The sequence below is a fragment of the Medicago truncatula genome, chromosome 6, assembly GCF_003473485.1.
Source record: "Medicago truncatula cultivar Jemalong A17 chromosome 6, MtrunA17r5.0-ANR, whole genome shotgun sequence".
Taxonomy (NCBI): domain Eukaryota; kingdom Viridiplantae; phylum Streptophyta; class Magnoliopsida; order Fabales; family Fabaceae; genus Medicago; species Medicago truncatula.
In genome coordinates, this window is record NC_053047.1 from 37,802,416 (window position 1) to 37,822,670 (window position 20,255).

General features: G+C 35.5%; 1 protein-coding gene across 1 annotated transcript; it reads right to left on the reverse strand.

Moving 5' to 3' along the window:
* Positions 1 to 838: 838 nt before the first annotated feature.
* LOC25496782 (protein DETOXIFICATION 16) lies at positions 839 to 19,646 on the reverse strand. Its single transcript, XM_024786584.1, has 9 exons — positions 19,446 to 19,646; positions 17,587 to 17,930; positions 6,585 to 6,785; positions 3,508 to 3,594; positions 3,318 to 3,374; positions 2,435 to 2,673; positions 1,684 to 1,802; positions 1,507 to 1,593; positions 839 to 922 (listed from the first exon to the last, which is right to left on the reverse strand). The coding sequence occupies exons 1-9, from the start codon at positions 19,644 to 19,646 to the stop codon at positions 839 to 841; spliced, it is 1,419 nt and encodes a 472-aa protein (XP_024642352.1).
* Positions 19,647 to 20,255: the final 609 nt, after the last annotated feature.

A 20,255-nucleotide genomic window follows, 5' to 3' on the forward strand; every position in this document is an offset into this window, starting at 1 on the left:
AGGCTTCAACAAACAAAACACTCACTCCAAAGAAGCCTGACCCAAAGTCACCCCTAAAAGAAAAGGGATAACAAAAGGAAACGGCTCAACCATAATGTTTACTAGAACATTCTCCAACCTCTAAAAAAATCTTCCAAAAAACCACTCTAACAAAATATATCAACTTTTCAAACAAAAAGAATATTCCCTTTTTCAATCTAAAAAAGGAATTCAAGGAAAAACGGTCTTCTAGATTTGTAGGAGTTGCGAGATATTTCGACTTTGAGAAATTAGAAAAAGATAATATCATCTTGAAAGAATCTTTGACGCTCTAGGTTGAACAAAGTTCTTGAATTTTTTTGAAAGACACTGCCCAAAAGTCGTCCAAATTTTCTATTTTATGGTAGAATTCTTCCCAGGGAAGAGTTTGATCATGTCAAGGATCAAAGATGTCGAGATTTGTCTCACATAAGAGGTAATATGTGAAATCTTTGATATTCCTCTCGAAGGCCATATTGTATTTGGTGATGATCGGTTCACTAAATAAGTGCATTTTTAGAACACTTTAGGAATGATATATAGTACACTTTACCTCTAACAAAGATCAATCTCGGGCTCCGGCTCCGGCGCAGTACAATCGGGGTGGTGGGGTGGTGCTAATAGAAAGTTGCCGTCTTAGAAAGTTGTATATTAACTTATTTAAATTCCAATTCAGAAGATAACATAGTTCTGCATTGGTGGATAATTATATTTATATGCTAAGGAATAGTTATGGTCTTGCAATGAGTACATGATGCTGAATTTTGTTTCCACGTACATAAAGTTTCTACAAATAAAATTCCAATGAAGGTTTTTAGATCTATGGAGTAGCAGCATTTTGGTCAAGTGAAAGTGCATTCACTTGGACTCCACTGCCTGCAACTCTTATTGCAGCCTTATTAGCCTGAAGAATGAAGATAATGTTGTTAAGAGCAGTACAATTTATAAATAGGATGTATTTGTTCCTTTCAAATATACAGTTTCTTATTTTGAATGCATGTAAAATATCCTTTCTTTTGTTTTTTATTGTAGCAAATGTACCACATTTTATTACAAGAGGTAAAAACAAACCTATGTTAAATGAAGAAATCTTTATTTTTTATTTCTTTTACTGGTTTAGGGTTTATCCCTCCAAAAAAAATTGTTTATTTTTTCTATATAATAGTTTTTGGCTATATATATACAAAAACACCACATTTTGTCTTTGTATTGAAATTGGTCTCTCCAATATATAGAATATTTGATTTTAATTAGAGAAATGACTAAAATAAATATGGCACACATACTACATATGTATCAATTCTTATATTAGAAAATTTTGTAAGGACTAAAACAAAGCAAAAAGGACTAAAAGAAAAACCTAAAATATTTACCATGACCATAATTAAAAAATATTTATAAAAACACAAAAAAATATAATAGATTGCAGAGACCAAAAACATATTTAATCCTAACAAAAAAAATGATATTGAAAAATTATGGACTTACTTCTTTCTCCCAGTTGGTGCGCAATGTGACAATAAGAAAACACATCACTTGAACAATAAGCGCTGTTAAAAGCCCCAAAAGTAACCCCTGTGTTTAGGAAGAATCAAGATAATCTCAAACACAGTAGCTCTATACCAAGCAACGTAGAAACATGATTAAAACATGGTTACGTCTTACTTGTCCCTTCATGTTGAAGACAAAAGCTAATACAACAGAAATAGGAATGCCAACAAGATAATAAGCTCCTAAATTAACAAATGCACCAAGCTTCTGCCAACCGCATCCTCTAGCAACACCTATCAAAATCAAACGGTTAACCAAGAGAAGGCTTAAAAAAAAACTACTAATAAGGGCTGTAAATAAAATTTTCTGATTTTAAGGTCTAAAATCAAAATATTTTGCTGTGAAGAAGAAAACCGAAAAAATATTGAATGTTATTGAGACTATACATTATTTAATCGGTAAATAAACATGTATGCATGTTTCTTAAAAAAAAAATGGATGCAAGCCTTGACCGAAAAATTAAAATAAATAATGCATGCATAGAAAATGACTTATAAAGAAGGAGGTGTGCCTGCCCCGATTTCCCGGATGCGATTGCCATGCATTAAGTCTTTATAGTGGTTTGATATTCTCTAAGGTGGAGATGGTGGAGGCTCAACTGTTTATTGTGCGTGTGTATATATATTGTTGGTAACATTGAAATCCTAATTCATCACATAAATAAAGTTGCTCTATATTTGCCGAGATAGGCATCATTGGCCAAATTATGTGAACAATGATCACGTCTCATTGTCTAGTGGTTGATATTCTAACATTGATTCATAACACGATTCATTTTGCATTTAGGATCTTTCAAAACATTGTTTTGACAAAAGCAAAGTAAAATTGATTGTTTTTAGAGCACATTAATGCTTTTAATCATTACCTTGGAGTGGTGTTTGAAATGAATCTACAAAAGCAGAGGTTGCGACAATCGGAATCATTGAAGTAACATATGTGACTACTTCATGTACATTACTAAAAGCCTTGCCCCAAAGTTTCCATGCAGACATAATAAAAGAAAACTCTAGAATTCCACAGGTGAATGCCATGAACAAGGTTACTATAACAGCTAAATAAGCAGCATTTGGACATCCAGCGCCAAGCTCGTTCGAGATTCTTGTACTATTGTGCAGAAACATGTAAAATTAAATTCATTTTAGTCAATGATATCAACATAAATAGTTATTTATATTTATTTTTAATTTCACAATGTAACATAAATGTCGTTTTAGTTTATCAGCTTTGAAAAGTAGTTTTTGTTATGAGTTCCACATTAGATGACATATATCATATAAAAATGTTTATAAGTAAAAAATATATATCACCTTATTAAAAGTCAGTTTGGTATATGATTGAATAAGGTTGAGTTCAAATTTTGATATAGTATTAAAATCTTTTCAAGATTCATTTGACCACTCCTTACGCGAGAGAAATCAACAGGATGGAAAAAGAATGAGTCATTTATTTTCTTATGATTGATAGTCCTTGCAATAATCTTTGTACAAATGAACATAAATCAAATATGACCAAACAAATGATATGGTAGGGATTAAAATTATGAATTAGGATCAATTATAAAATATTTTAGAAATTGGACAATGAAAAACTTATTTTAATGTTTAGGGCCTAAAACTGACAACGATCCTAAGTTGAAGATTACATACAATTAAACCAAATAAATGTATGTCGCCAATATTTTTAGTGATATCATTCACATTTTTGTGGTATATAGTATATATTAATAGAGCTCAGCATGCAAGACTAACCTTCCAGCAACACTGACCCCAAATGGTATCATCCAAAACATACCAGATACATTAATACTGAGGATGAAAATGTAAATTTGGTCATATATAACAAAACAATAAATGTTGTATCTGAATATGAAATAAAATATAGTATCCGCAACATAGAGTAGGCATTAATCACTATGGCCATGACTAGAAAGAAACTAACCATATAGAAAGGACTGAAGTTTGCAATTTTGGGTTGGGAAGAGCACCAGAAAGGAGCACCATTATTTCAAATGTCCATGATTCTAAGCTGTAAAACGTTAGTGATACAAATAGAGATGCAGTTAGAATTTCTCAATGGATAAAATAGTCTCATATATGTATAACACTATTAAAATAGAACAATTCCATTTCAATGTAAATGTGCCAAATAAAAAGAATTTAATTTAAAGACAATGTATATTTAAAACAAATTTCACATTACACGTATATTGGGTGTGTGTCAATGGCACCTTAACAAAATTTAGAATAGTTATGTGCCATTGAAGGTCTAAATTTTCTCTTGGCAACTCATCCTTAGAAGGTTACCAACATGCGGCAATCTATCTAAAAGGGGAGTGTTGTTAGAAGAAGTGAATTCAAATTGTGTGTGGTGCCTTGGGAACCTAGAGGTCAAGGACAATTTATTTTGTAGACGTGATTTTGCCGGAAAGGTGTGGTGCTTGATCTTTAAGTAGATTGGTACGAGAGCGATCCTACCTGAAAATGAGGTTTAATTTCTCTCTTTGATAATTTCATAACTTCATCTTGGAATAAAATCCATTGAAAAGTGTTAAATCTTATTTCGCACGGTACAATTTGAAAGATATGAGAGGCTAGGAATAAGGTTATTTTTTCTTCAAAGAACTATGAAGCGGAAGAGATCATAGATGTTATAAAATTAACTTATTGGTGGTAGTTACTAGCTAGGAATGGGGGATTTTGGAATCCGCTTCATTGTCTTAAGATTTAACTAGACTCTTGACCCGCGCGACTCGCGTGAGCGCGGGTCTGTCAAAGATAGCCTATTTCAACATGTGTATTGATATGTTCAATTCATTGAACCACGCATCCCAACATTTAATGCAATTGTCCTACCCCTATATTTAGTTGGTTGCTTTGAGGAAATAAAACATATTAATGAAGTTGTTATCCTAAGAGACAAAGATAGTAAATGACAATCTAGTTTGTCCCTATAGTTAATTGAAACCACCAACTATTAATTCACACCATATTGGAATTAAAATGTGTGGATTCATATAGTAGGTGTAGGACTACTTAGACTCCCATGAACATACTTTATATTTTGCCCCTATAGTTATTTTGATTCTTTGAGGAACTAAAAGACTTATATTTAACTGTTATTGCAAAAGACAAATATAGCAAATAGTAGTATAGTTTGTCCTTATATTTTCTTGAGATACACAAGCAGTAATTGTCGAAGAGGGAAATGTTATAGTTGGAATAACGGAAAAACAAATAATTCATCGCCAACGGATAATGCAAATCTTGCTGCAAATATCCATGATATGTGCAAATCTGCATTTTAACATCAATTATATGCGCATATGTTGTTCCTTTGACAGATAAAAATAGATGAGTTTTACAATGTTAAGTATATAAGTTCAATTACAATCCAACAACTAATATATAAGTTTTAGCATGTTAAAAACTTAGATCAATACAAATGTAAAAAATAGATGAGTTTTAGCATGTTAAAAACCAATGAAAACAGATAAAAACATATGAGTTTTAGCATGTTAAAAACAGATGCATAGATATCTTCAATTATAATCCAAATGCCGGTATATAATTTTTAGCATGTTCAATCCGCTACTTGCACAAAATTTAGAATCGAACATGGACTCACACCATTAAGTTAGAACTGATTGTTGTTCATAATCTAGATGATACTTGAGTGGAATGAGTTCCTTCGATTTCTTAGATACAAATAATATACTAAACTCAGTTTATGTACAAATCAGTGAGATAATTCAATCTAAATTTATAAGGTAATGATTTATGGACAACTTAATGAGTAATAGCTCATTGCCTTATATGATAATGGAACTATTAAGAAACACACTATTAGGAATGCTATAAGGAGTTATGATTTAATTAGAACTTCAACTGGTTATCTATAAGCTCAAGTATTTTATCCAAACAAACTAAGCAAGGACATTACCGCATATAATACAAAATGCCTTCAATGAAAAAATACATTTCTGTAAAGAATTTACTCAGATAGCTTAACGAATTAACACAACACTGATCAGATTCAAGTAACCTATAAAATACACTAACAATATCGAATGAAGGAAGACGATGTAAAATAGAATGCATCTATCAAATATGGTAGATATAAACCAACACCATTGAAATTAAATAAAACATTACACAACGTTGCTAAATCCATAAGGCAATCCAAAACATTCCATATCCAAAAAAGCCAAAATTACATGCGATATAAGGCATGTTTAATTCAAAGAACAACAAAACAGATGAAAAAAGCAACTAAAGATGAACTGAAATTAAGCTGAAAACATCAAAAAACGAACATAGGAATGACATGCTTTTTGAATCTTCGAAAAAACTACTTTTCTGAGTCCTCCACCAAAAGCTTCAAGACAACTCCAACAGTTATGGGATATCAAAGGAAATCATGGTTCCTCAAACTAAAGTTTGTTATTTATATAGCAGAAGCATGGGTCCCGGGAGATAAAAGGCTGATAAAGGCATGGTTTATGGTTCTATTTAATGAACTTCGTTTTTGAAGATATTTGAAGTATACCAAGGAAGAAAACTGCTGTATTGGAGCAGCTCAATGCAAACTTACGGCTGTGGGGTGATTAGGGTTGTAAGCTTAGCGCCAAAATGCATTACGTGGGGTAGGGCTTCAATTAGGGTTAAGGATTACGGGAAATCAGACCACCTTTGATTAATAAGAAGTAAGATAAGATTGGTAGCTTTGTCTTAAGATTTAATTGGAGCTTTTTTCTTTTTTGGGTTGACTACCCCTTGTACTTTTTTGTACTTCTCTCCTTTTCTAATAATATTTTTTTTCCACTAGAAACAAAACAATGATAAAAAAGAAAAACATATATATTTGTAAGGGCTGAAAAGAAATAAATAAATTTATAGGAATAAATTCATGTGATTGCATATTTGTACTTTTGTAGAGAACAAAATAAATTTATACCTTCTTATATATTCATCTATATTCTATCAAAGTAAAGATTAGTTTTGTAGAAAATATCATACCAAACCATGACGGTCGAAGGTAGAGCAAGTTTGAGAAATTGAGGAATGTCGTGCAATGATTCCATTGATAAACCAACCCAAGTCCTTTTAAATGAAGATGAGAACTTGATGTAAAGTGCCAATATTACCACATTAAGCCAATTTGAGATGCAAATTGCAATAGCAGCTCCTTTAATACCAAGTCCAAATTTTATAACCAAAGCCCAGTGTCGCGTCATTTTTTGGAGATCAAGGCTATTTGATTAGCTTTTGACTCACTAATTTATTTCACGACTGAACATTTAATTTTATTATGAAAAGGGGAAAAAAGTTCAAACTACCCCATTTTGAAAAGATTTAGGGTTCGGGGGTTAGTTACATAAAGGGAAGGTATTAGCACCCTTTATGTCCGTAGTACTCTACGGGAACCTCTTGGTTTTATTTAATTCAATGTGCTATAACTTGCTTGCTTTTGGAAAGAAGGAATTAATGTGATGAAAAAGAAAATAAAGTGAGACCTAATTTATCTACATTTTTTATTGTTTGAAAGGACATGGTCCTCTGCCTACGTACCCGTGAGGGATCAAAACCTCGTAGTTCGGGGTAGAAATTGACGTTTGATTGGTGGTGTGTTTTTTATTAGTTTTGAAAAAAGGTTTTAAAGATAAAAGCCAAGTGGCAAATAAGAATTTGTTTGTGTTTTTTATTTTAAAAAAAGATAACTCGAAGTATGATTAAATTGATTGATATTTGATTAAGAAAATAAAATGAAAAAAAGGACGATCGCTTGATTTAGGATCAAGGTTTATTATGAAAAATGTTTTTTGTGATTTTTGGTTATTTGCATGTTTTGTGATTTTTGAATATATAAACTAACGGAGCATAAAGAATAAAAGCGCGGCTACCCTAAGTTAGAAATATAAAATCTATGACTATTACATAAAAGCCTATTTACATTCTAAGGTCTGCAATAAAAATTAAAATGCTAAAAATAAATAAACAAATACGAAAAGGAATAAATAAAAAAAAAATAAAAAAAAAGGGTCCAAACACAAGGTGGGGTGCAATAGTAAGCAGGGGTGTGCAGAAAGCAAAAAAAAAAGAATTGGGCTTTAAGTAAACGAACCGGGTCGCGGGTCATGGGTCATGGGTTGACCCGTTTGGGGGATATATAAGGGTTGTAAACCCTAAATTTCTCATTTTTCTTCTCCCTCCTTCTCTCTCTTCCGTCTCTTTCTCTCTCTTGTCCTCTCCCTTCTCTCTCTAAACTCTCTGTTCTCTCTCTTCTTCTCCGGTTGGAGATGGGTGGCTGGGGGAATTCCGGCGCGGTGGCCGGCGAGCCATCGCGGCTGCGCCGCCGCGCCGGAGCTAAAAAACTCCCTTTTTTTTTATTTTTCTTTGCTCTTTCTCTTCTACTTCCTTCCCTCCGTTCACTTCTAAACCTAGATGTTCAAAAACATACACACAGAGACCTAGATCTAAAGGTAAAGAAAATACTACCTCTTTTTGTTTTTTGCGAATCCGGTTTTGTTACGGTGTGCTTGCGGTTCCCTTTTGTGCGTGCGTTACCGTTTGTGTGTGTGCCCGGTTCCCTTTTGTGCGTGCGCGCCTCTGTGTGTGTGCCCGGTTCCCTTTTGTGCGTGCGCGCCTCTGTGTGTGCGTGTGTGTGTTGTGTTGCGCGTGCGTTTGTTGTGCTTTGCTGCCTTTGTTTTTCGTGTGCTCTGCTCTGTGTTGCTTGCTGCGTGTTCTGCTGTGCTCTGTTGTTCTGTTGTGTTGCCGTGTTGTTGGTGTCGCGGTTCTGTGCGATGTGTTTGTTGTATTGCCGTACTGCGGTTCTGTGCGATGCCTCTGTTTTTTGTTGTTCCCGTGTTCTGTTGTCGTTTTCTTTGTTATGCAGGTTATGTATTTATAGTGCTGTTTGGGGACAAGGATTTGTTACAAAAATTGCAGATTTTAGGAGATTGAGACGGAGATAGGCGCGTAACAGACTGGATGAGGATGAGGATGATGGTTTGTAATTTGTTACGCATGAACCTGGACTGTTCTTGGGACTCATGGACATTTTTGGGACTTAATAAAAAAGAAAAATTAATAATAAAAGGATTATATCTATATTTTTTGGTTTTAAATAAAATAAATAAAAAAGAAAAATTTAATCTAATCTTGGACTAAAATTAAAATTAGAATTCTAAAATAAAATAAATAAATAAAAAATAAAAGATGGAAATAAATAATTAAAGACTGAGAGAAGAGGGTCCGATTCGGAACTTTATGAGGTATTTCAAAATACCTCCCTGCCGAATTTTTCACTGAAATGTGAGTCTGATCCGAGTTCGGAGACGTGTGTCGGTGGGACCTTAGGTCAAAATTTGGGGTATGACAGATGCCCCTATTTAAGTTTCTTCGCTCAGTGATTCGAAGGTAAAATCTTTGACTCGACGAGCCGAAGAGACTTAAATACAAAAAGTGCACCAATTTTGACCTAAGATGTTTATGAATGCTCATGATTTAATTATGAATGCATGATGACAAAGACGGCTCGACTGGAATGAAAAGACACTGGGATACCCAAATTCTTCGAAGAAAGGGATCCGACTTTACTGGGGAATCTGGTTTCACTGGGGAAAATGGTTGTTCCTCATCGTCTCGATATCTCGAAACAAAGTGCAATGGTTCGGACTCCAATGTCCATTTGTGGACTTGGTTTTGAAAATGAAATAATAGAAGGATACAAGTTATTTGTTGGTTGAAATTGGCCACTTGTCACAGGCTGTTCGTTGGTTGGAACTGTTTGCTGAGCATAAAGATAAAAGATTGACATGAGTTGTTCGTTTGTTGGAACTAGTTGCTCGAAAAGTTGGATTGGTGACATCTCTGGAACAGCTATGCTGGGGATGATACTTAAAGTTGAAGTTGACATCGAGATTAACTAGCGCCATGACTAGTACGGCTTTCCGCCGGGGATGACATTTCGAAACTAAAGTTGAAATTGACGTTGATTAGTGACATGACCTAGCACGGTTTTTCACCGGGCATGACACCTTTGAAATTTGAAATGGAAGACGCTTTACTCGTAGAAACTTGCGGCTTGATGCCATGGTAAACTAAGACTGAACCGAAGTGACATGACCGAATCGATTGATGAGTTTATGTATGAATTGATGTCGTGCACATGTTGTGTACGCACGAATGCATGATTATCAGTAAATGCATGATTGTTATGAGTTTGTGGTTGTATGAGTGCATGGAAGCGTTGATGTGATGAATGCAAGATGATTTGACTCGAATGAGAAATGATAACGGATATCCAAATTCTTTGAGAAAGGGATCCGACTCTGCTAGGGGAATATTGTAGTTTTACTGGGGGAAAAAGGTTGTCTACTATCTGTATGGTAGATGTAAGAAAACAAGAGTTGTATTACCTTACTACCCGTATGATAGTTGTATGAAGGCAAGATGAAAGAAAACATTGTCCACTATCTGTAAGATAGCCGTATAAAGACGAATAAATGAGATTACCTACCACCCGTAAGATAGTCGTATGAAGGTAAGACACAGAAGACATTGTCTACTATCCGTAACATAGTCGTATGAAGACAAATGACATAGATTACCTACTACCCGTATGGTAGTCGTATGAAGGTAAGACGAAACAAGACATTGTCTACTATCCGTAAGATAGTCGTAGGAAGACAAATGACATAGATTACCTACTACTCGTATGGTAGTCGTAAAAAGGTAAGACGAAACCAGACGTTGTCTACTATCCGTAAGATAGTCGTACGAAGACAAATGGAAAAAACAAGATAAAAGGGTAACCTCAAGCGGTCCGTTGGTGGACTTTGATAGTTTGAAACGAGATAAAAGGGTGAACTCAAGCATCCGCTGGTGGACTTGGTGACTTGTTATAAGGTAAAGAGATAAATGCAAGCTGTTCGTTGGTTGGAACTTGTCACTTGTCATAAAGTAAAGAGATAAATGCAAGCTGTTCGTTGGTTGGGACTTGCCACTTGAAATAAGGTAAAAGTGAGATGCAAGTTGTCCGTTGGTTGGGACTTGCCACTTGAAATGTTTGATTGGTGACATCTCTGGAACAGCTACGCTGGGGATGACACTTTTGATAAAGAAAGTAAAACAAGACGTTCATTTGTTAGAAACTTGCGGGTTCACAAAACGATAAGTTAAGACCGAACTGAAGAGACACGACCAAAACGAAATTCTGGATGATTGATGCAATTATGTGTGAATTGATGTTGTGCATATGCTATGTACGTATAAACGTATGAATATGTGAGAAGATTGATGAATGCGTGATTGTATGATTGTATGGATGTGTGACTACATGACTGTATAGACTGTATAACTGCATGACTCGATGAACCGAGACAAGACAGGTAAGATGGGAGGTGGACTAACATCGCAGTACAAACACTCGGCAAACATCCTTGGAGATGATACTATTGTGAACAAATCGAGCCGTTGACGGTGTAAGATCTGGCACAGGGTAGCAACTGATGCCTCTTGGGGGTAAAGCCCATTGTTAATAAAAGATATGGAAGAAGTCGCCATTTGTGAACCGGCACAGAGTGTCTTTCCATTGGTATGCTTCAGTAGTCGTGCTTTTTCTGTTCTATTTTCTTTGAGAATCCCTAACTTTTGCCTGGACCGCCCTTTCGGGTTTTCAGTCCACCAGGGCGCTCTCTATTGCCTAAGTCGCCTTTTCAGGTTTTCGACTTAGCGAGCTTTGATTTTTTTGCATTTATATTTTTTGTATTTTTATTTTTGGACTGCGACAGCATTTTGCTCAAGACAGAGGTCCTCTCCACAATGCTTAGCCATGATTCTCTTTCAGAATATAATCGTTCTCGAGACGGATGCTGATGTATGCTCCATCTACTCACGAGTTCAAAGAGAATGTGTTTGTTGTTCACACTTTTCAAGAGATGTAAAAAAAGTTTTGTATTTTGAAATTTTTTTTGCTTTAAGAAGAAATTATGCAAATAGAATAAATGAGAGTTCCAAATAAATGGGCACAGGCTCAAGTTTGATGAATTGAGTGGTGACCTGCCAAGGGCATGGCTCCACGGATTTTTTTTGAAAATTTTGGAAAAATGGTAAATGTAATGGGGAGGGTACATTGAACACAGTAACCATTATTCTCCCTAACAACTTTGAATGCCCCTGTTCCGAGTCTTTGATCTGCAGATGCTTCGAGTCGGAGGTCTTTTGATAGCTGGACGCCCCAAGTGGATTGTTCCTGACCGAATGCATTTACTTTGTCTTTTGATCCTTAACTTTTGCATAGATCGCCCTTTCGGGTTTTCGATCTATCAGGATAATTTTTTGTTTATGTCTCTAATTTTTGCCTGGACCGCCCTTTCGGGTTTTCAGTCCACCGAGACGCTTATTTTTGCCTAAGCCGCCTTTTCAGGTTTGCGACTTATCGAGCTTTTATGTTTGACAGAGTATTTCTTGACTGCACCGGCATTCATAGGAAGTGCAAGTTTGTCACCATCCATAGTTGTAAAAGTCCCTGCACATGAGCCTTCATGGTTAGGCATCCACTTGCCCCTGGAGTCTAGTTGGAAATGTAGTACCTTTTTGGGCACAAAGTCTTCTTCTTGAAAGTCATGGGGACGAACCTTATTGTTGGAAGTTTGTTTCGACCTCTTGAGATTTTAAGTTCGTTCAAGCTTGGATTTCAGCAGAACTCCTATTGTTGGGACTTCGACCTCCACGAGAAGCACGACCTTCATGTTGTATACTTGAGGGAAGGAGGGGGGATGCCCCTGTTGAAATGTGTACTGAAGTAGGATATCTGAGCAAAGAAAATGATAGCACCTCGAGCTAGTCTTTGTAAGCGATTGCCATCCTCTGAACTATCTTCATGATTTTTTTTGTAGCTTTGACGGCTTATGATGCCCCAGTGTGCGAGAGATCTCATCGGGAGCCTCTTCACTTTCCTCTTCTTCAGCTTCGGATTCAAGGAACTCAAAGTTGGTAGAGAGTACATGGTTATTGTGTTCAACGGGTTTATTAATGCATGATTTAATTATTGATTTTGACAAGTAAGTATAAGTTATGATTATGCAGATATTTGAGAATGATTAAAGAAAGATTTTTTGGTTTTTTGTATTACCATTTTCCAAGAAAAAGCACAAAATAAAAGCAAAGTCGGGATCAAAACGACCTTTTTATTAATGATGACAATTTCTTAAAGCAAAAAGCCCTACACCAGTTCACTTTCATCTCGGGCGGGACGAAAGGATGTTTTTTTGAAAAGATAGTAAACAAACAAACATATTACCGGAAACAAGTTGAGTAGCAGGAGAGGACATAAATATCAACCCAATTGCAGTTACACACTCGGATTCAAATTCTTGAAAGGCAAGACATTATCGTCAATCAGTTTCTGGACTTCAATCTTCAAGGAGAAACAATGCTCAACGTCATGACCTTGTGCCCCTTGATGGAAGGCACAAAAGAGGTCAGGTCTCCACCTAGCCGGTAATTTCTTAGGTATCGGCGGAGGTGGTCTGGTCTGGACAAGGTTTCTTTCAAGCAATGAAGGAAGCAGCTCCGCATATTTCATAGGAATCGGATCATACTGCGGTGTTTTCTGAGCCTGATGAGGTGGATTTAATTGCGGATGAGCCTGTCGTCGAGGATGACCTTTCGCCATATTCACTTCTTGGTCTTTCTTTTTTGAACTGCCTGCGGGGACACTTTCGTTGACCAATCGTCCTTCTCGGACCCCTTCTTCCAACTGTACACCCATACCAACCATCTCAGCAAAATTCTTGGGCGTACTTCCGACCATCTTCTTGTAGTAGAACTGATTGAGAGTTTTTAAGAAAAGCTTGGTCATCTCTTTCTCTTCTACACGCGGGATGACTTGGGCAGCGGTATCCCTCCATCGCTGGGCATACTCCTTGAATGTTTCCTTGTCTCCCTGAGTCATTGCCTGAAGATCGCTTCGGTCTGGAGCCATATCCACATTATAACTGTATTGTTCCACAAAAGCTTCACATAGATCCCGAAAAGTTTGGATTTTTGCTTTGTCTAGATTCGTGTACCATTTTGAGGCGGGGCCAGTCAAGCTTTCTTGGAAGTAGAAAATTAGGACCTGATCGTCCCGAGCATATGCATACATCCTTCTTACATACATTTTCAGATGTTCCTCAGGGCAGGAGTTCCCTTTATACTTCTCAAAATCTGGAATCTTGAACTTGTGAGGTATCTGGACATTCGGCACCAAACAGAGATCATAAGCGGTCTTTCCAAATTTTTCTTTCCCGAGGAGAGCCCTCACTTCTCGATGCATTTCATCATATTTTTCCCGCAAGTCATTCACTCTATCATCGGGCTCCATGTTCCCTGAATGGAAGATGGGTTCTTCATTTTGTGGGATGGAAGTCATGGCAGCTAGAGGAGCTCTCACGGGAGGCGGAGGAACACAAGCTGTATATTGATGAGTAGGCATCCGAGTTTCAGAAGCAATAGGCTGGAATACTTCACTGAGACAAATAGGGACACCCCAAGGACGACTTTCTGGCATAGAATTTGGTGGAATACTGACAGGTATCGCCCATTCAGGGGCAATAGAGACAATTGCTTCGGCCTGAGTGCTGATAGGGGGAGGAGGTGGTGGCTGATTATGTGCAGCCGTCAATGCTTTCATCAATTCAGTCATTTCATCTATCTTAGTTCGCATGGCTGCCACTTCCTCACGGAGCAAATGATTTTCTTGTTCGAGAAACTCCATCTTTTCCTCATGATTGTTCGAGTGTTGTAAATGCGAGTGGGTTCCAGACGAGGACGCCATGACTCTTTTGAGATGGATTGACCTTTAGTAGAAGAGACACAGTGTAAGACTCAGACTTGAAATTATGAATGCAAAATGATGCATGATAAAAAATAGACATTTTTTATTTGAAGGACTTGTCAAAGTAATTGTAAACTTGATAAGGAACATTGTTTTATTTGAAAATTGTGAAGATGTTGCAGTTGGTTCCCTTTTCAAAAGTAAGAACGAAACCAAGGAAAAGTTCTTAACAAAAGCTAAAGCTTAGTTAAGATTTTTGAAGTTGTATTTCTTGGTGTTCCTTCTTATAAGGACCATATCTTTGATGTTTACAAGAACCTATCTAAGTCCTTCGATATTAGTGAGAAAAAGTTTTTATGAATGAATGCATGTATGCATGATTATGCTACACAAACGGTGAAAACACGGTGATGTTAGGTCCACAATGTCGGAGCTTAAGGGTAACAACGCCATTTGGTAGGGACTATGGTTTCAAATGTACCTGTATCACGGGTTCTACCAAGTTCCCAAAGTCTTTAACCACTTTCAAATATTTATCAGGTGACGGGACTACTCCCATTCCAATAATATTCGTAGGAAAGTCTCGTTTGGTGTAGTATCGCGTATCAACCAATTCAAGACTACTCTTGATTAGCCACCGCACTACGTCCTAAAAGGCCAAGATGGGTTAATGGTAACTAAAGGTCCTCAACATCGACGGTCACTTGAAAATATAATGCCAACACGACTACTCATGCCAACATAAATTACTTCCAAGATCCCTCCATTGAGTGGGGTTATACCACATGAACCAAAACACGAGACTTGACTCTCGGAAAGGCACTTTGGTTATACCACCATCCTATCTTATGTTTCCCTCAAGCCCGGGTGTAGGACTTATCTCACCACTCCCGTTTAGAAAGAAAAAAGAAGAAGGAAGAACATATATACACGTATTTCCATCTTTTATTTTTGTTTTAAGCAAGTTATAGCACAAAGAATTAGATAAAGCCAAGTTAGGCTCAACCCTCTTAGGGGGGGGTCCCCAGTGAAGTCGCCATTTCTGTCGCGTCATTTTTTGGAGATCAAGGCTATTTGATTAGCTTTTGACTCACTAATTTATTTCACGACTGAACATTTAATTTTATTATGAAAAGGGGAAAAAAGTTCAAACTACCCCATTTTGAAAAGATTTAGGGTTCGGGGGTTAGTTACATAAAGGGAAGGTATTAGCACCCTTTATGTCCGTAGTACTCTACGGGAACCTCTTGGTTTTATTTAATTCAATGTGCTATAACTTGCTTGCTTTTGGAAAGAAGGAATTAATGTGATGAAAAAGAAAATAAAGTGAGACCTAATTTATCTACATTTTTTATTGTTTGAAAGGACATGGTCCTCTGCCTACGTACCCGTGAGGGATCAAAACCTCGTAGTTCGGGGTAGAAATTGACGTTTGATTGGTGGTGTGTTTTTTATTAGTTTTGAAAAAAGGTTTTAAAGATAAAAGCCAAGTGGCAAATAAGAATTTGTTTGTGTTTTTTATTTTAAAAAAAGATAACTCGAAGTATGATTAAATTGATTGATATTTGATTAAGAAAATAAAATGAAAAAAAGGACGATCGCTTGATTTAGGATCAAGGTTTATTATGAAAAATGTTTTTTGTGATTTTTGGTTATTTGCATGTTTTGTGATTTTTGAATATATAAACTAACGGAGCATAAAGAATAAAAGCGCGGCTACCCTAAGTTAGAAATATAAAATCTATGACTATTACATAAAAGCCTATTTACATTCTAAGGTCTGCAATAAAAATTAAAATGCTAAAAATAAATAAACAAATACGAAAAGGAATAAATAAAAAAAAAATAAAAAAAAGGGTCCAAACACAAGGTGGGGTGCAATAGTAAGCAGGGGTGTGCAGAAAGCAAAAAAAAAAAAGAATTGGGCTTTAAGTAAACGAACCGGGTCGCGGGTCATGGGTCATGGGTTGACCCGTTTGGGGGATATATAAGGGTTGTAAACCCTAAATTTCTCATTTTTCTTCTCCCTCCTTCTCTCTCTTCCGTCTCTTTCTCTCTCTTGTCCTCTCCCTTCTCTCTCTAAACTCTCTGTTCTCTCTCTTCTTCTCCGGTTGGAGATGGGTGGCTGGGGGAATTCCGGCGCGGTGGCCGGCGAGCCATCGCGGCTGCGCCGCCGCGCCGGAGCTAAAAAACTCCCTTTTTTTTTTATTTTTCTTTGCTCTTTCTCTTCTACTTCCTTCCCTCCGTTCACTTCTAAACCTAGATGTTCAAAAACATACACACAGAGACCTAGATCTAAAGGTAAAGAAAATACTACCTCTTTTTGTTTTTTGCGAATCCGGTTTTGTTACGGTGTGCTTGCGGTTCCCTTTTGTGCGTGCGTTACCGTTTGTGTGTGTGCCCGGTTCCCTTTTGTGCGTGCGCGCCTCTGTGTGTGTGCCCGGTTCCCTTTTGTGCGTGCGCGCCTCTGTGTGTGCGTGTGTGTGTTGTGTTGCGCGTGCGTTTGTTGTGCTTTGCTGCCTTTGTTTTTCGTGTGCTCTGCTCTGTGTTGCTTGCTGCGTGTTCTGCTGTGCTCTGTTGTTCTGTTGTGTTGCCGTGTTGTTGGTGTCGCGGTTCTGTGCGATGTGTTTGTTGTATTGCCGTACTGCGGTTCTGTGTGATGCCTCTGTTTTTTGTTGTTCCCGTGTTCTGTTGTCGTTTTCTTTGTTATGCAGGTTATGTATTTATAGTGCTGTTTGGGGACAAGGATTTGTTACAAAAATTGCAGATTTTAGGAGATTGAGACGGAGATAGGCGCGTAACAGACTGGATGAGGATGAGGATGATGGTTTGTAATTTGTTACGCATGAACCTGGACTGTTCTTGGGACTCATGGACATTTTTGGGACTTAATAAAAAAGAAAAATTAATAATAAAAGGATTATATCTATATTTTTTGGTTTTAAATAAAATAAATAAAAAAGAAAAATTTAATCTAATCTTGGACTAAAATTAAAATTAGAATTCTAAAATAAAATAAATAAATAAAAAATAAAAGATGGAAATAAATAATTAAAGACTGAGAGAAGAGGGTCCGATTCGGAACTTTATGAGGTATTTCAAAATACCTCCCTGCCGAATTTTTCACTGAAATGTGAGTCTGATCCGAGTTCGGAGACGTGTGTCGGTGGGACCTTAGGTCAAAATTTGGGGTATGACACCCAGCATAAAATAACATGTATTAAGCTAATGAATCCATTAGCAAGCACCATAGGAAAAACAATGTTTTGTGTCTGTAGGAATTTAATAATGCATCGAAGAAGACCATTGGCAGAAAGACTTGGAATTGAATAACGAGCAAATAGTTGAGCTTGTGTTGCAATAGTTTTGTCTTGATGTAAAATTATCAAAATGGGTTTTAAGTATGCCCAAATAAATGATAAGGGTATACTAACAATGGTGGTAGCCAACATTGCCCTTTGTGTATATATTCCAACCATATGATACTGTTGAGCTCCATATGCTTGACCACAAAATGTGTCTAGTGCACTTGACATACCCATCTAAATAAAACAGAAATGAATTAATTAAGATAATATAATCTTCTACCCTTAAAACAAAAAGAGTAGTATGATATTTTGAAAAAAAAACAGAGAAATCCTATCAAGTGTCTTTGGGGTATTGTTTAAACAATCAATGAGATATGTGTGATTAGAGAAATAATTATTGGAACACAAATAAAACAATGATTAGGCGCACACACATAAGTTGAAAAAATTAAAAGAGAAAATAATCGAATGATGTGACTAAATTCTTTTTCATTTATTTTTCTTCATTTATGTGAGTGTGTCTAAATATTTTTTATTTGTATCTGTGTCTAAGCAGGAGTTGCTGATTATTACTTTTTCATATGTTTGATTTATGTTTCAAGAAAATATTTCTTTTTATGGTTCCCTGGAACAATGTCGTTAAGTTGTTAGCAAAACCCTTTTTCTTTTTCTGTGTCAACATTGCTCCTTGTAAAAAAACTAATTAAGAGAAGTAAAAAACATACTAATATCTATTTACTTTCTTTTTGCTACATTATCTCTATTTATATTCTTGACTTCTCTTAATTGTTTTTTGAATTCGGTAGTGAATTAATTTTTTGGGTTATGCTAACTTGTGTCCTAAGTACACATGTTAAGGAACCTAAAAAGAATAACTTTGTATTGAAAAATATAATACTAATATTTAAACTTTTAAGAAGTTGAATGTACGACTATTGATACGTATATTTTTATAAAGAGTTCCGTAACATGTGCCCTTGAGGGTACAAGTTAGCATTTGCCTAATTTTTTTCATCATTGAACACTATTTTTAGAATCAACTCTTATTTGACTACAGTTTTTATAAAACAGTTTGACTACATTTATGTAAAATATTATACAAAAAAAATAAAAAACTACTCGTTCCGTCTTACAAAATTAGTCATTTAAAGTTTGTGCACGATTATTAAGGATGAAATTGAATAAATAAGGGTATAATAGTGGAAAATAATACTCCCTTCGATCCTTATTATAAGAAAAAGTTGACTTTTTAGATTCATAGAATAATTAATGTATTTTATTGTAAATATAGACTAGATACATCACTTATACAATAAACCAAAAAAGTTAATTATTTCTTATAATAAGGATCGGAGGGAGTAGTAAATGTTGCATTGGTTTATTAATTATTTTGAGAAAAAAAAAATGTTAAAAGACAATAATTGTAAAGTGTAAATAGTCAACAAGGGGCTTGAAAATGTTCCTTGTTTTCCCCAAAACAAAGTCAATCAGTTGAACGACGACTGAAAATTCAACTGCAAGTAATTTACAGTTTCAAAAGAATAAGCAATATTTTTTTTTAACAAAAAGAATAAGAAATATTAATAGCATGATGTAAGTTTTATAGTGCATAAAGATATTAATTTTACAATCTAAAATATTATTTTGCATAAAAATAATAGATGAACAATGAACATTTCATCATGACATTCATACATGCATGATGCATAGACAATTAGAAATATCAATGAAGAAAATCATGAGACATACCAATACATTGAAGCCAGTAACATTGACAAATGAAATAGCCAAAGAAGCACCAGCAAGAAGCAACTCATGATCTAAATGTCCAACAAACATGAGAGATATAATTTGCAAGCTGTTTTGAAACACACACACAAATATCATTGGCCCTGCTAACCATAGTTGTTTCTTTGATTCTTCTATAATCTCCTTTTTCCCTATTTTCATTGTGCCCTCTTTTTATCTTTTTCTCTCTCTCTTTGAAATCTCCAAAACAAAAACACAAGTCTTTTATTAAATTGCAAAACATTACTCCTTCAGTCTCTTTTTATAGGACTATCTAAACAAAAAACACGGGTATTATGAAAAATTGTTAAATTAATAACTAGTGTGAAATGTTTGTGACTTACCAAATTATTCTTACATTCTTTTTTTTTGAGAGAAATTTACTCTTGCATTCTTTTAATATTATTTTCTTTATTTCAAAATAAATTGATAGTATAAAAATAATAAATATATTTAACAAGACAGTAATAACCTTTCAAAGTTGTCATTTATAGTGATGGTGTGACTCTATTCACTTTTCATTGATTTTCACAATAAAAAACACTATGGTGATTAACAGATTTATAAGCTCTCAAGAGAAGTAAGGGATATAAGAAACTCTCAGACCTTGTCCTATACATATATATGAATGAGATTCGGTCAAAAATTATATAAGAAAAAAATAAAACTATGAGTCTCTCTGGTCTACCTCATGTTGTCGTTTGGAAGGAAGAAAAAAAAAAATATGAAGAAAAAACTATATCAAATCTCAAATAAGTCTTTAATGTTACT